Below are 16,791 nucleotides of genomic sequence, written 5' to 3' on the forward strand. Positions count from 1 at the left end.
CTGCATTAAAAGCTTTAGCTGCATTAAAAGTGTTAGCTGCGCTAAAAGCGTCAGCCGCATTAAAAGCGTAAGCTGCGCTAAAAACATTAGCTGCATTAAAAATGCTAGCTGCGCTAAAAGCGTTAGCCGCATTAAAAGCGTAAGCTGTGTTAGAAGCATTAGTTGTATTAAAAGTGTTAGCTGCGCTAAAAGCGTTAGCCGCATTAAAAGCGTAAGCTGTGTTAGAAGCATTAGTTGTATTAAAAGTGTTAGCTGCGCTAAAAGTGTCAGCTGCGTTAAGTGTTAGCCGCATTAAAAGCATTAGCTGCATTAAAAGCATTAGCTCAGTACACACCGTACACTGCTACATGCTGCTGTGTTAGCATATTTACAAAAACACACAACCAAACTTGTTGACATGCACTTCTCTTTTCACTCTCTTCTCTCTGGTTTAAACTCAAAGTTCAAACCATCACAGAAAAATAAGTTCAGGATAACAGGATGAAAACAAAGACCTGCTTGCGATCTGAGATTTCTGTAACTCTGGTAAAATGAACGTTTTCTGGACGGGAGACACGACGATCATGATTCAGAAACAAAAGAAGAAGAATTACACAAATAAATCTGTGAAACTGCTCCATCACAAAGAGTGTAAAGTGATTTAGACTGTAAACATTTATGCACTGGGCATAAAAAAAGTGAATTTAGACATTTTTAGATGTGACTGCACATAAATGTCTTTTTTGGTCTGAAGTTGGAGTTTTAAATCGAGGCTGAGTGAAAGTTGCTGGCTTGATTCCAATACAGTGACACTGAATTTCAAAGGAAATTCCTGTCTGTCACTTTGAAGTACGGTGATGTTTTGTACTTTTTATAGAATACACAAATTTGCAGCAAAGAATAGAATAAAATGGCAGCATCAGTGGAAAGGTTTTGTTCAATACTGAGGTGGGATCTCGTTTTTTTCTGACAGACGGTCGGAAATCGGCTTTTTCGCTTTGGTGCTCTCGTGTCCTTTTCATGGCTGAGTGCGCTGAAGTTCAAACTGATGCTTGCACTTCAATTTGGATGTTTTTCTAAATCATGTTGCATCATATTTCAACTCGTTCTCATTGTATTTAGGTTAATCTATTATGTTATTTTGCACATTTTTGTCTAATGTTAAGTTCTGAAATAGTTTGCAGAAAATTCTCAACTTTCTTAAGGATTTGACTTAAAGAAACTAAAGTTATTCTCTTGCTAACGGATAGTAAACCTCAGTTACTACACTATAAATGGTTGAGGATGATTTGTACTGGAAGGGGCCATAAAGTACATTACAGTTGAGGAATGCAGCCCCCCCAGGACAGAACCCAAGGAGCTGACCTGCCATTCACACACCCACAATGACCCACAAACACACATGTACACACACACACTTCTGCAAGCGAACAATTCCAACTTGCAATGTGGTCCCTAATCTCCAGTCGCCATACAGAACTTTGATGTGACGCTTTCATCCTCTGTGGCCCCTTTTCAATGGCCCCTTTATGCTGCCCCCCATCCTTCCTCAGCTCCGCTGATTCACACTCACTTCCCTTTCTCCGCTTCTGAAGCTGAAACAAGCCCTCTGCAATGACACACGTGCACGCCTGTGCGTGTGTGTGTGGGAGGAGTTCTTTGCACACATGTGCCTGGCAGAATCGTGGTGTGAACATGTAAAAGTACGTGAAAAGTACCAAGTTGGTGTAAAGTAAGTTGAAAAAAACGTAATTATGGAGTTAGTAAATAGATTAAACCTGCAAAGGTTCATTCAAGCAGCTGAACTGTTTTCTCTGAAATCGTACTTTATTCAATAAGGGAAAAAAATGAATATTTTTTATTCACATTTTTTGTGCTAATATTTTTAGGAACTACAAAAGTAAAGACCTACAAACAGGATCTGCAGTAATCTTATTTGCTCATGAAAACTGTCAGATGAGCTGCAATTAAGAGTTCAAAAGTCACAATCTGTGTCATTACGTGTTTGTCATATCACCAGACTGTTTTGTTCTTCCTACTTAATCCACAAACATTACAGAGCAAAAAGGGGAAATTATTAGTTCTATTTACCAGTGTCAAGTGTTTATGTTTATTTTGAGGGATGCTGAAAATAAGTGACTTACAGTTTTGATAAATAGGATCCGCCTGTTCTGAGCTTTGAGGTTTGCCTTGACCAATTCAAGCAATGTTTGTAACTTTTTCAGTTAATAATGTCTGAATACTTATTAGTGTTAAAACAATTTCAATTCAATTCAGTTTTATTTATATTGCCCAATATGACAAACAATTGTCTCGTTGGGATTCATGCCGATAATTGTGCAAAAGCAGAAAGTAGCTCATAAAATATAAACAATAGCTGCTTAATAAAATAAACTAAACAGACAAAACTAAACTGGTTATCTCTGTCCTTAGACCTCCTTTCCAGTGAGGAAAAACTAATAAAAAAACTGATTCTAGGAAAAAAAAAGAAGAAACCTCAGGGATGTCCACATGAAGGAGAGATCCTCTCCCAGGATGCACAGGTGATTTACCTGGACTGTCAAAGAAGAATTCTAACTCAACAACTACGTATTTAAATAGAGTTCATCCAGATAGGACTGTATGAATGCAATCCAGTTGGAATCTCTCCCCTCCGAGATGGGAGATGACGAGCCAGAGGTGAGGTCCACGGCCAAGAACAGGAGCACAGACGATCCAACAACACGTGAATTTCACTGCACCAAACAGAAGCATAGATAGTTAAATAATAAAGAATAGATAAGAAACAAACTCGACAGAAATCTCTAGTATCACTCTGTCTCTAGATTGCAAGTTCATCTACAACTGTTGGAGTCCTAAAAACATTACCTTGAAAAACAAAATTTTTTAGAGAAATGGAAAAAATAAATATCAAAGAATTAGAAATTAATATTTCAAATAACAAAAAATATTATCTTGAAAATCTAAAAATATGTTAAAAATCTATAGAAATATGTCCAAAAAAGTTGTAATTATCAAAAAATGTTAAACTGAAAAACCAAGAAAATGATTTAAAAAAATCATTATTAAATATTATATATATATATATAAAACCTAAAAAAAACAACAAAAAAAAAATCACAACAAAATCTCCAAAAGTAGACAAAAGAAAGACACATTTTGTCTTTGTATTTGCAGGTCATCTTCTGGTTTTCATGAGCAGATGAGGTTAGTGCCCAGCCTGTTTGAACTTCTTAAAAAATAGCACAAAAAATTTTTGAACAAAAAACAAAAACTTCGAACAAATGACACCAATTTTATTTAATCAAAGAGGGGGGAAAAAGGCACAAAAAGCAACTATTTCTTTTTTTAATCGAACACAATGTGCTTCTTTGGTTATCCACTGAAACATTTATTGAATAAAATGAAAGACAACACGATTTGCTGCACCTGCTGTTTGGAAAACAAAGATCTCACCTACAATCTACACCAGAGCGTCCAAATTTTATCACGAGATGACAGTTTTAGGAAAACCGTTAGCAGTGATAGCTCTACAGTTCTACTAAACTAATCCCGTGGGGTTTTATCAGGCCGTCACATCTGTCAAGATGAATTTATTACCCTGCTGTTTGGGTTCTCTGGAAGCGGTGTGCATTTGTCTGTGCACAGGTCTCATAAAGATTTACCGCAGCCTCCCAACAATGCTGCGGTCTTGTTGATCTATTATAAAAGTGTTCCCAGTGGTCTTTTCATGTGGACTATGTTACTTTTAGACAAACTCTGTGTTGATTTCTACGACATAGTTCCACATAGCAACAGGAGTTCATCAGAACTGAAATAACCAGCTCAGACGAGGAAAACAAAGACGTTCATGGATCTATTTGTCTGCCAGTGAGCGCATTAGAATGGAGCGGAGCAGCTCTAATGCTAGGTTGGGGTTGTGAGGGGCTGTAAGCTAGAGGGAAAGCATGTAAGCAGCAAAAATCTGATAATTCAGACTCCAACTCAATAAGAGTCAGAGAGACTCGATAGCAGACATGATTGATCTTTTTGATTGACACTGTAGCGGCAGTGAATGTCTGACCTTTAAAAAACAGCTAAATCCAGGGTTGGCTCCATGAGTGATAAGCAGGTCTTACTGCTGGAGCTCCGCCTCCGTCTGTTAGTGATTGTTCACTTCAGAGGTGCGTCTGCGTTCTTTTATAACCTGGATCAGTGTTTACCAAACCAACAGACCTCAGACTGTTAGGTTAGGAGGTTTTATGTCCTCAGGCTTTGGGAACAAGGATTTTTGGATAATCTATTAATCAGATGTTCATTGTTAGGACTAACATTTATTAGATGATCAATTTATTTTTACCTACAGCTCAGTTGTGCTACTGAGAGACAGTAGAATCATTGGATTTGTGTGCAGAACACGTCATTTGAAACTCTTTCTATACATTTTGTGTGTAACAGTGTGTATTTGTAATTGTGTATTCACATGTACACACAAAATCAAAAACTTACAAATATAAAATGCAACTTAGGCACTTGAAATAACACCAGCTTAAAAAGGTGTTCTGAAGTCCATGAGCCAGAAAGTTCAGCAGACATCAAAACAAGTTCTGGAAAAAAGGGAACCTTTAGTATAAACAGTGTTGTGTTCTGGCTGCATTATTTTATACAAATGTGCAACTTCACAAAAATACTGAGTTCTAAAGTCCACATAGAAGCAAAAATTCATGAGAGAGACCAGCAGAAATGTGGAGTTTTTACATTGAAAAAGTAAAAGTGAAAGGATGAATGTTGCATCCACAATGGACAAACCTGGCCTGAGTCTACGGGAAAAACACAACAGGGGACCATAACATAACAACTGGACACTAACAGGAGTAAAAGGAACACAGTTTATTAAATAAATGAAACCCTGTATCCTAAAAGAAATAACAAAACTGTATAATTAGTGTGCTGGTACAAACAAAAAGACAAACCAAAAGGGATTGGAACCTCAGTCAAAGAGACTTCTGACCCAGCAATGTCGGCCGTCAGAGTCAGCAGCTCCCTGCTGAGGGCTGCCTAACCAAAGCTAAATAAAGAAAGCAAATAAACAAAGCCTTCAAATCAAGACATCCAAGTTCCAACCCCAAACTAAAATAACAAAACCCAGCAGTGTAAGACTGCTGAGGACAAATAGGGGGAAAAAACTAAAACAAATCCTGCACAACAAAACCTAAACCTCAAGCCTTGCTGCCTCCTGCTCGACTCCCTGTCTACCTTTTGTGTCCTTCTCTGTCTTAAATGGTTAGCAGGTGCTAATCAAGGAGCATTGGCTACACCTGCCAGGTGAACAGATTGACAACACGCATTTTTTGGGGGCAACCCAACAGTTCCGTCTTTTTTACCTCAGTTCATTTGATTAGTAGATGGTGCATACTTTAGTCACTCTTTCTCTCAGGGCTAAAACACTTTACAGTCCCATACACACACTTTCACACACTGATATCAGCTCAGCTGCAGAATACCGGCGTCAACCTTTAACTCCCGGAGCAATGTGGGGTCCACCGTCTTACTTAAAGACACTTCGACACATGAGACCAAACCTACAATCCTCCAATCAGAGGCCGACTGCTCTACCTATGCAACATGACCCCACCATCTTGAAAAGTTCTTACTTAAATTTCACCAAACATGTAAGTTATCGTCAATCACAACTATTACAACAGTTTTACCACATTTCTTCCTCATAGATGATGGCTCCCCAGCATCACTCTAGTTTTTTTTCACGTGTTTGACACGTGATGTCCATGCTTCATTTCACTTTTGTTGAGGTTTGAGTTGTTGAGTTGAATAGAATTGTGAGTCGGTACACACGAGTGTGTAAACCTAAACCTCCTCAGGTCTCCTTGCACAGACTTGTTTTGCAAGACACTTGACCTAAGATCACCTTGATCAAACCTCAATCCAAAGACTTTTTGTTGTCTAGCTGATCTTATTTAGACCCAGGACTGACTTGTTTCTTCCTCTGACTACTTTACTTGCTGCTTTAGTATTTACTTTAACTTCATTCATGGCTAGATCAATCCTAACCCTAATCTTAGCCTGACATTAAGTCAAATCTAGGAAAAAGTGATTTTTTGGAGTCCCCATCTCAAAAGGGACTAAAGACCTTTAGAAGCAAATATTTGATCTTAAAAGTTTTTTATTAGTTTTTTATAAAATCTGCTGCAACAACCAAAGATCTGTCACTAAACTTCTAGTCAAGACAGGTAGAACATTCTCCCTCTGACTCCATGAGTGCTGTCGTTGCTGACAAATGTTTTACCAGAGGAAGTCTCCACCTGTGTGTCCCTTCAGACTCTAGAGACTGCACAGTCGCATCAGGTTTATTGAGCATGTACAAACACATTCACCTCCCTTTTCCACACAGACTATCTGTTTACATAAGGACTGTGTGGGCATGTCAGACCTGCTTTCAGCCGCTCACTGAGAGCTGGAAAAACTTTCTCTGCTTTTAGTTAGTCTGTACAGAAGCAGGAAAAGCAGGAACAGAAACATCCAAAACTATTTAGAACACTAAAAGCCGGTGGGGACAGTCAGTGTGCTGTTTTATTTGTTCTTAGTCTCTCATAAATGCGCCATGGGAATAATTACTGAAAATACAAACATGTAAAGAGGCTGTCAAATCAAAAACAGAAAATGTGGTGTCATTCTTTTAGGGTTGCTCTAGACCAGGAGCGGCCAACAGGATTGCATCCCTCTGACCAAACCAAAATATTCAACCCTGCCGGTGTTAAATGATTAAAACATGACTTTTCCAGCTGCAAATGTCTGGTTTTTGGTGCGTTATCTACGTAAGTGACTAGAGGCCCAATGTTCATTGTGTCAGGAGGCTAACAGATGATTCGAAAACCTTTGTGCAATCATGTTGGCACACCTGAAATTAGTTTGGATGGTTAGAGAAGCTGTAAAGCTGACCTTCATGTGAGTAGGTTGAGTTTCTGGAGCATCACTTTTGTGGAGTGGATTAAACGCTTCAAAAAGAGAACTTGAATGTGAAATTCAGCAGTCTGTTGTTGTTCATAGAAATGAAGGCTATTCTATTAGAAAAAATGAGAAGAACTGAAGATTTCCTTGAATGGTGTGTACTACTCTCCTTAGAGAACAGCACAAACAGGCCCTAACTAGAGTAGAAGAAGTGGGAAGCCTTGTTGCACAACTGACCAAGACTATTAAGTACATTAGAGTCTCTAGTTTGAGGAATAAGCACCTCACAGGTTGTCAACTGGCTTAAATTGTTGCTCCAAAACACCAGTGTAAACATCTACAGTGAAGACTTCAGGATGCTGACCTTCAGGGCAGAGCAGCAAAGAAAAAGCCAAATCTGAGACTGACCTTCAAAAGAAAAATTTTCATATGAGCAAAAGGACACAGAGAAAGATTGGAAAAAAGAGTTCTGGATGGACTCTTCAAAGTTTGAGGTGTTTGGATCTGACAGAAGAACATTTGTGAGATGCAGTACAAATGCAAAGATGCTGGAACAGTGCCTGACACCATCTGACAAGTAAGATGGTAACGTGGGGTTGCTTTGGTGCTGATAACCTGGTAGATTTGTTCAGGGTATAGGGGACTTTAAATAAGGAAGACTATCACTCCATGCCACACCCCGTGGACAGCGCTTGATTGGAACCACTTTCATCCTCCAACAGGACGATGACCGAAAGCACACCTCCAGTCTGTGCAAGAACGATTTAGAGAAGAAGCAGCAGCTGGCATTCGATCTGTAATGGAGTGACCAGTGCAGTCACCAGATCTAAACCCCATTGAGCTGTTGTGGGAGCAGCATGACCGTACGGTACGATAGACGGGCCCTCCAGCCAATCCAGCTTGTGGGAGGGGCTTCTAGAAGAGTGGGGTCAAATTTCTCCAGATGACCTCGACAAACTAACAGCTAGAAGGCCAAAAGTCAGAATTGCTTCGCCAAAAGCAAAGTTTGAAGGAAACAATTATTATTTCAAATACTTTTGAAAGGTGATATAAATGTAGATTTTTTTATGCTGGTCTTTTCAAAAGTTGCTCGTTCCAGACTCTCGGGTGGTGGAAAGTTTTTCATTTGGGGCAGGTGAGGTCTTTGGGCGTCAACATTTAGTGGCACTGTAGTACATTCTAGTAAACACACTCAATAACCCAGTTTCAAATATGACAACTGGCTGGATTTCCTACAACTTTAACAACCCTAACTGTTTATGAAAGCCATTTCTCCCGAAGTCCTCCTCTTCATTTTCTCTGTTATGAAAGACTTCTTGGTTTGGTGAATTCCACAGCATTTTCCAGAAACAAGAGCATCTCTTTTGTGTGTCCCTCAGGTTTCAGAAAGAGTCAGGACAACCTCTGAACCCGGCCACCACTACAGAGATGCCTTCCAACAGCTTTTCTGCTGCAATCATGGAGGAGAGCAACAACATGACGGCCACTGTGAGTCACACCACACACTTATTATTAACTCTATCAGCATTAGTCAAAGAAAAAGGTTCTAGTTCCTATGACCTGATGTTAATGCACATGTGTAAGAGCACACATAGGGCTGTGAGCAACTTTATCTATAGTCATATGGACCCATGGGGTCATGGTGCAAACCGGTGGTGCACCTGTACAGTTACTGATGGTTTTTGGGTCCATGGAGACTTTGTCTCATGGAGTGAGCGGAACCATCTGCAGCTCAACGTCACCAAAACTAAGGAACTGGTGGTGAACCTGAAGATCAAGTCTCCTTTGACCCCGGTCTCCATCCAGCGGGTCAGTGTGGACACAGTGGAGGACTACAAGTACCTGGGTTCAAACATTGTACTGGGAGTACATTGAGAGCAAACTGGACTGGGTCGGAACCCTGATGCTTTGTATTTAAAGGGTCAGAGCCGGCTCTACTTCGGAGACTCAGATCATTCAGCATCTGCAAAACTATGATGAGGATTTTTTATGAGTCTGTGGTCTCCAGTGCCATCTTGTTTGCTGTGGTGTGCTGGGGCAGCAGTCTGAGGGTTGCAGATGGCAATAAGTTAAACAAACTCATCTCCAAGGCAGGGGACGTTGTGGGAGTGAAGCTAGACTCCTTTGAGACAGTAATGGAAAGAAGGAGGCTGAAGAAACTGCAAAGCATCCTGGATTACTCCGCCCACCCCCTCCACCCGCTCCTTGACCATTACAAGAGCTCACGGACTGCGAGACTGAGACTCCCTGCAATAAAAACTGACCGCCACAGAAGATCCTTCCTTCCTGTGGCAATTAAACTGTATAACTCTTTATTATAAACAGTTTCTCATATATATGTATATCTTGTACATAACATTTTTGCACTAATTGGATTTTTTTCTCTTGTGTATTCCCGTTCTTATCCGTAGCAATTAGGTGATAGAAGCTCTGCTGTAAATGCAGTTTCCCCCTGGGATAAATAAAGTATTCTGATTCTGTTTATAATTACACTGCCTGGCCAAAAAAAGTCTCCATCAAAAACATAAAGGGTCATACACTCCAATATTTTGTTGGACCGCCTTTAGCTTTGATTACGGCACACATTGGCTGTGGCATTGTTCCGATAAGCTTCTGCAATGTCACAAGATTATTTCCATCCAGTGTTGCATTCATTTTTCACCAAGATCTTGCATTGATGGTCGAGTCTGACCGCTGGGCAAAGCCTTCTCCAGCACATCCCAGAGATTCTCAGTGGGGTTAAGGTCTGGACTCTGTGGTGGCCAATCCATGTGTGAAAATGATGTCTCATGCTCCCTGAACCAGTCTTTCACAATTTGATCCCGATGAATCCTGGCATTGTCATCGTGGAATAAGCCCGTGCCATCAGGGAAGAAGAAATCCCTTGATGGAATAACCTGCTCATTCAGTATTTTCAGGTAGTCAGCTGACCTCATTCTTTGATCACACACTGTTGCTGAACCCAGACCTGACCAACTACAGCAACCCCAGATCATAACACTGCCCCCACAGGCTTGTACAGTAGGCACTAGGCATGATGGGTGCATCACCTCACCTGCCTCTCTTCTTATCGTGATGCGCCCATCACTCTAGAACAGGGTAAATCTGGACTCATCAGACCACATGACCTTCTTCCATTGCTCTAGAGTCCAATCTTTATGCTCCCGAGCAAACTGAAGTATTTTTTTCCGGTTAGCCTCACTGATCAGTGGGTTTCTTAAGGCTCCACAGCTGTTCAGTCCCAATCCCTTGAGTTCAGTTCACATTGTCCATGTGAAAATGCTCTTACTTTCACTATTAAATAGAGCCCTGAGTTCTACTGTTGTTTTTCTTCTCACCACACGTTTAAGTGATCGCCGATCACCATCATTCAGGATTTTTTTCCGGACACATTTCCTTCTAGAAGACGATGGGTCCCTACTATCCTTCCAGTTTTTAATAATGCGTTGGACAGTTCTTAACCCAATTTTAGTCGTTTCTGTAATCTCCTGAGACGTTTTCTCTGCTTGATGAATGCCAATGACTTCTCAAACAGACTAACATCTTCCCACGACCGCGGGATGTGTCTTTCCACATGGTTGTTTAGGAAATGAGAAGCAACTCTTTGCACCAGTTGGGTTTAAATAACTTGTTGCCAGCTAAAAGATAATCACCCATGCAGTAATTATCCAATAGGAGGCTCGTATTTGCTTAGTTAAATCCAGGTGGCGACTTTTTTTTGGCCAGGCAGTGTAATTCCATTGATTATTTCAAAACATTCAAGTCTACACAACCATGTATTTGGAATGTGTTCAAATCCCTGTTGATTCTTTAACTCCTCTTATCTCCACATTGTGAAACAAACATTTTTTTGTATATTTACTTGAATTTATAGATATTTAAACATTTTTGCGCTCATTGCTTAACCTGCTTCAAGGTTCAGTGCCTCAAACTGACACAGAAGCTTTTCTTTGTGGGTCTTATCAATTTGATCTTGAAATGTTCCATTAGTCACCCGCAGCCCGCCCGTATCCACCCGTAAGTGCAACACTGACTCAGGCTTTTCTCTCACCAAACATGAGTTTGTGAGTCTCAGGACAGACTCGCGGATGTGCCAGCATGTCGCACAGGTCTGACTTAGAAAAGATGCTGGCTGTGAGGCCGCGTGCCAGACAGAAGCAGCTGCAGAAAGAATAACTGCAGCACAGCATCAGCAGATACAGCGAGGAAGGAACTAGAGAACAGCCTTTCACTTCTACCATAAAAACACACTTTCACCGTCTCCACACAGACTTTTCCTGCGTTTCCTAACACCTGCAACCACAAACAGATGGAATGGGGCCCCCGCCGTCCGTTACTGCTTCTTCCTCTTTTTCCTCCTCGTATATCATTCTGTCTGAAAGGGAAACTTCCTTCCTGTCACCATCTGCTGTTCTGTCTTTTTGTCATTTCTCCTCCATCGTGGTTTGGTCTGTAGTCATCTGTCTTTTTGTTTTCTTGACAACTAAAATCACACATTTTTCTTGACCTCATGCTGTAGTTAGATAACAATAGAAGGTCAGTTTGTAACCGAAAAAGCTCGTTACTAAAAAACTGACCTAAGAAGTTAGTCTGAATATTTATAATTTAGTCATTACTGCAGACAGGACAATTTTTGTGTAATATTGTTTGGATTTTATTTGACAACAGTGGATTTTAGTTCAGCGATTTAATCCAATGTGGAAGAGCTTGTGAGAAGAATGTGGATTATTAAATGAATATTTTCCGAGGAGGGGTTGAACCCCCTCCCCCAGAGTGAATGGTCCATTCCAGACCTCAGAGATTAGAATCTGTGTCTTCCTGCAGGCGGCGGTGAACAGAGACACCTCTGGAGCTGAAGGTCTGTCCGAGAACGACAGCGGCGTGGAGCTGACCAATGAGAACAGCCCTCTGACGGCAGCTGAACCGCCCTCCCCCCCCTTCAGCCCCAAACCCAACGAAGACGCTGCCTCATCACAAGGTGACGTCTCATCACCGACCTGCCCGTGCTAACGTGTCTGTGTGACGAGGCTTCATCCCGAGGCCTTTTTGCATTTTTAACAGTGAGCTGAGTTTTATTTTGAAGGCTGCAGAGCTTCCTGTTACAGACACTGTGGAGAATGAGGAGAACGTATCAAGATCTGTTCATCTGCAGCTTTTTCAGCACTTTGGATCACATTTGATAACAATTCAGTCAAGCCAAGATTCAATTCCATTCATGGTTTTAAAGTCACGATTTCAAATTTTTCCAGATTTTTTTTTTTCAACACATTGAATTAAAGGTGTTTTAAGGCCAAGTTTGTTTTCTTTACATCAAATTGTCTGTTTTCCTACTAACAGAAATGATTCAATACAGATAAACAATTGTACAGAATACTGAAACGATCACAAATCCTTCATACTCGGTTCATGTTGTGTTCCGTGTGACTGAACACTCTACAGCCGCACACGCTCATCCCATCGCCCCCCCAGCCGCTGAGCGCGTGCTGAATGTTCAACCCGGTTCAACATTTTTACCCATAATCGCAGCAGCACACTGACCAATCAGGGACCTGGATTTGGGAGTGGTGCGTGGGTAATGTCCGCTTCAAAGCACGGAAGGACCAAACATGATCATGAAAGAGAAATGAATGATTTAAGTTAGTTCCTGGTTGGATTAATGTGACTCCCAGACAGACATTAAGGGAACAGAGTCGTAAAAACAAAAAACCTGGAGCAAGATTTGGGGGATTTTCAGCACTTTGACTTTTTGCTCTGAGGTTCTCTCTAGTGTGGGAGGTGGCGCAGTGGTTAGCGCTCTTGCCTCACAGCGAGAAGGCCCCGGTTCGAATCCCGGCTGGGACCTTTCTGTGTGGAGTTTGCATGTTCTCCCCGTGCATGCGTGGGTTTTCACTGGGGACTCCGGCTTCCTCCCACCGTCCAAAAACATGCTTCATAGGTTCATTGGTGACTCTGAATTGTCCCTAGGTGTGATTGTGAGAGTGGATGGGTGTGATTGAGGCCCTGAGACAGACTGGCGACCTGTCCAGGGTGTACCCCGCCTTCGCCCATCAGTAGCCGGGATAGGCTCCGGCACCCCCGCGACCCTGGAAGGGAAAAAGCGGACAAGAAGATGAATGAATGAATGAATGAAAGTGGTTGGTAAATACTCTAACAGACAAAAAAAAAGGCTGATTAATCGCGATTAATTTCCAGATTTGTGATTATTTTTTTTTATCAATTCCCAGCCCTAATATAAATATAAATATAAAGTAAATATAATATAACGTCTCTAACAGAGGTTTGCTTCATAGAGACAAACCCTTCTTAGGAAAGCGTTTAGATTGACACTTGGGTTTGCACAGTTTATCTAGCAAATCTGCTCACAAGTCTGTCCGTTTGCTTCGTCTTCGCTCAGATGCTAACCGCTGCTTGAGGGGAAGCAGGAAGAGGAGCAGGAAGAGGCCAGAGGAAGGGGAGCGTACCTGGGACTCCTACAGCGAGGTACCTGCTATACTGCAGCACATGAGGAGGAGTTTTCTCCTGTAGATGTTGTTTCTGAAGTTGTCTGTGTTCCCAGGAAAAGCCTTCACAGCTGAGCTTACGGCAGAAACCTCAGCCCAGGACCATCTACCAGGCCGGTCTGACTCTGCAGAAACACACCAAGCCACGCAGACAGAACCGCAAAGAGGAGCACAGCGTGTCCGTGGTCAGCATCCCTCGGGTGGAAAAACATGCAAACATTTGGTTGATTCTGGGCTACACAGTGGTTAGCACTTTTACCTCGTGTATGTGCGCACGGCTTCCTCCCACAAACATGCTTCACTGTTCAATTGATTATTCTAAAGCACTTTTGTAAAAGTCAAGGCCCGGGGGCCGGATCTGGCCCTCCAGGTAATTCTATCCGGCCTATGCTATTTTAGTATTTACTAAGATTTAGTCTATTTTGGAGTTTTGCTAATATTTCAGCTACATGCTAGCTGTTTTGGCTAATTTACTGAACTGGTCAAGCTCATGACGGTAACGCCTCCATGGTCTTGAGTCGCAGCGTGACGCCCTCTTCTGTGTCTCTCAGTTTACCTGTGGCCCCCGGGGGTCTGAAGGCGTGTCTGGAGGGGCCCCGGACACGCCTTGTCTGGATCTGATGGAACAAGACTCCAAAGACTCTGCCCAAAGCAGCAGCACCACGTCTAGCGCTGGAACCCAACCAGAGTACAACGTGAGTTCAGCTCCTCACTTCTGTCCGTGTGAGCAGCTGAAGTTGGAGATGAAATTCAAATCTCCTTGATGTTTTTAGGACAATAAAGGCTTTTGCATCGGTGAGCTGGTATGGGGGAAGATCAAAGGTTTCTCCTGGTGGCCGGGCATTGTGGTGACCTGGCGAGCCACCGGCAAGCGGCAGGCCAGTCACGGCATGAGGTGGCTGCAGTGGTTCGGAGACGGCAAGTTCTCCGAGGTAAAGAGGCACGCCGAGGTCATGGTCGTTCACCTGGGACGGAGGTTTGAGTCCGTGCCTTTGTTCTCTGCTCAGGTCTCAGCAGACAAGCTGGACTCCATCACCGCCTTCCCCAAGTTTTTCAGCCAGGCGTCCTACACCAAGCTGGCCTCCTACCGCAGAGCCATCTTCCAGGCAATCGAGGTGACTTAGGACAACTTCTAAAGATGACCTGGGATCAAACCAGTTGACCAATCACAAAATTCAACTGTTGTACCTCGTTTCAACATGTAGGGGGCAGCAGACAGACGGTTTTAGACTAAAATTTTAGGAATTACAAGTAAGTTTATTTTACTTGTCAAAAATGTGGCAAGGACTAACAGACATCACTTTTAAAACCCCATTTATAGAGGTCAACAGGTCAAAAAAGTTGATTTAGTGTTTTCTTACCCTTTAAATGATTCATTTTTTTCCAATTTTATTATTTTTTATTACTGCCTTACACGTATTTTAAGCGTAAACTCACTCTGAGAATAAAAGAGACATTTCTAAAGTCCGAACATTTACTTTTATTATGTCCCACAGCAGTCCTCCTGGATAATGCTGTTTTATGGCGCTCTGTTTTCCTACTGAGCAAAAACTCACCAAAATGTGCACGCCCCTTTTACCCGGTGATTGATGATTGATGACGTCACAGAGAGAAACTATCCAAAAAAATGAATGGGGCCAAAATCTGTAAACCAAGACGTGTGTTGAGGATATCAAAAAGAAGTTTTGAAATTATTATGGGATGGCCAGTTACAATTGTGAAATGTGGTGATTTTCATATTTTCGCACGATAAGAAAAAAGAAAACTTTTAGTTGGAACAGTTTTTACAAAACCACCAGGCTGAGTCTACAATCACGACCAAAGTTTGCTTATTGCCTTGTTACGGAGCCCCTAAAAGGACATCAAGGTTTAAAAAAAATTGAATGAATAAGTTAAAAAAAATGTTTCTCTAAAAATACTTAGGGGCTCCGTAAAAAAATGGAAGTAATAAAAACACGTTTTGGTTACTAACCATAATTTGTTGTTCTAAAAATTAAAGTAGTAGAAAAAAAAATCTGGTTAGTAACTGATTCACACTAGATAGTAACTGTTTTCTTTTCTTTTTTCTAAAAATTGAATAAAAAATGTTCTGGTTACTAATCAGTTACTATCTATCATTTTTTTGAAAAAAAGAAAAAAACTACTTCATTTTTTTTCTTGAATTTCCCTTTAGGGGCTCCGTACGTTGGGGAGTAATACATGTTTACTAAATGTTTCCCACCGTTTGGTTGAGCAGGCAGTTAAAGGGTTAAGGACTACTTTGGCATTTCTTCATTCTTTCCCTTTTGTCGTTCCACGTCTAAAAAGAGCTGGTGTATAAACGGGTTCATGTTTCTCTTGACAGATGGCCAGCGTCCGAGCAGGACAGGTTTTTCCTCCCTGTGACTCTGAGAACCCGGAGGAGCAGATCAAACCCATGCTGGACTGGGCCAACGGGGGCTTCCAGCCCAAAGGGAAGGACGGCCTGAAACCCTCACACAGTGGAGGTGAGGACGGCTCTACCGCTCTGTCACGGCGGATTGTCCACATGGAGGTGACGTGGTGGTTTCTCTCTGCAGACTCCAACCCGCTGGACCATCAGCTTCTGAACGTGTCTCTGCCTGAATACTTCCCTGGAGCAAAGAGGCCCAAAATCAGTCTGTGCAAGACCAAGGCCGCCCCCGAAGAGTCGTACTGCAGAGGTAACCTCAGAATCTGGTCGGGTCGGGGTACACTTTGGTTGAAGAGTTTCATCTTATTGAAATGATCCGAACTGAACAAACTGAGTTCAAATTGATTCATCGACCAAATGAGCTCATTTCAAAGTTTGTTTATGAATTTAGATTTAATCATTCTACGTTAAATTAGATGAGATTACTTTAGATCAAAGTGGATTTGATTAGATTGGACTAGACCAGACAGGACTAGATTAGATTAGATTAAACTGGATTAGACTAGATAAAACGTTATATGATTTGACACGCTAGACCTCTGCTGTGTTTCTTCCGGGTTCCAGCGTCTGGGTCGCTACGTGTTCTGTAGTCATGACACTATATTTGCTTCTATCTTATCATAGTAGATTAGATTAGATTAGATTAGACCAGACAAAACTAGACTAGATTAAATTAGATTGGAATTGAATTAGACAAAATAAAACTTATTTAGACTGGAAAGGACTGGATTATATTTTATTAGATTAGATTAGATTGATTTGATTAGATTCAATTCGATTCGATTTGACTGAATAGGACTAGATAGGGTTAGACCAGATACTAAATTAGTATAGGTTAGATTAGAGATTAAATTAGATTAGATTAGATTAGATTAGATTTGATTCGATTCGATTAGATTAGATTAGATTAGATTAAAGTAGATTAGATTAGATTAG

At 41.5% G+C, this 16,791-nt stretch overlaps 1 protein-coding gene across 2 annotated transcripts in view; it reads left to right on the forward strand.

Annotated features, from left to right (window-relative positions):
- Positions 1 to 16,791, forward strand: part of dnmt3bb.1 (DNA (cytosine-5-)-methyltransferase 3 beta, duplicate b.1) — a 31,441-nt gene that overhangs the window by 4,566 nt on the left and 10,084 nt on the right. For both annotated transcript variants that reach the window (XM_024270545.2, XM_024270546.2), the window contains exons 2-10: positions 8,304 to 8,412; positions 11,749 to 11,902; positions 13,319 to 13,404; positions 13,481 to 13,609; positions 13,976 to 14,119; positions 14,198 to 14,356; positions 14,432 to 14,539; positions 15,769 to 15,910; positions 15,983 to 16,105. In XM_024270545.2, the coding sequence (XP_024126313.2) occupies positions 8,304 to 8,412; positions 11,749 to 11,902; positions 13,319 to 13,404; positions 13,481 to 13,609; positions 13,976 to 14,119; positions 14,198 to 14,356; positions 14,432 to 14,539; positions 15,769 to 15,910; positions 15,983 to 16,105 (1,154 nt within the window). The remainder of the gene's footprint in view (positions 1 to 8,303; positions 8,413 to 11,748; positions 11,903 to 13,318; positions 13,405 to 13,480; positions 13,610 to 13,975; positions 14,120 to 14,197; positions 14,357 to 14,431; positions 14,540 to 15,768; positions 15,911 to 15,982; positions 16,106 to 16,791) is intronic.

The sequence above is a fragment of the Oryzias melastigma genome, linkage group LG5 (assembly GCF_002922805.2).
Source record: "Oryzias melastigma strain HK-1 linkage group LG5, ASM292280v2, whole genome shotgun sequence".
Classification (NCBI taxonomy): domain Eukaryota; kingdom Metazoa; phylum Chordata; class Actinopteri; order Beloniformes; family Adrianichthyidae; genus Oryzias; species Oryzias melastigma.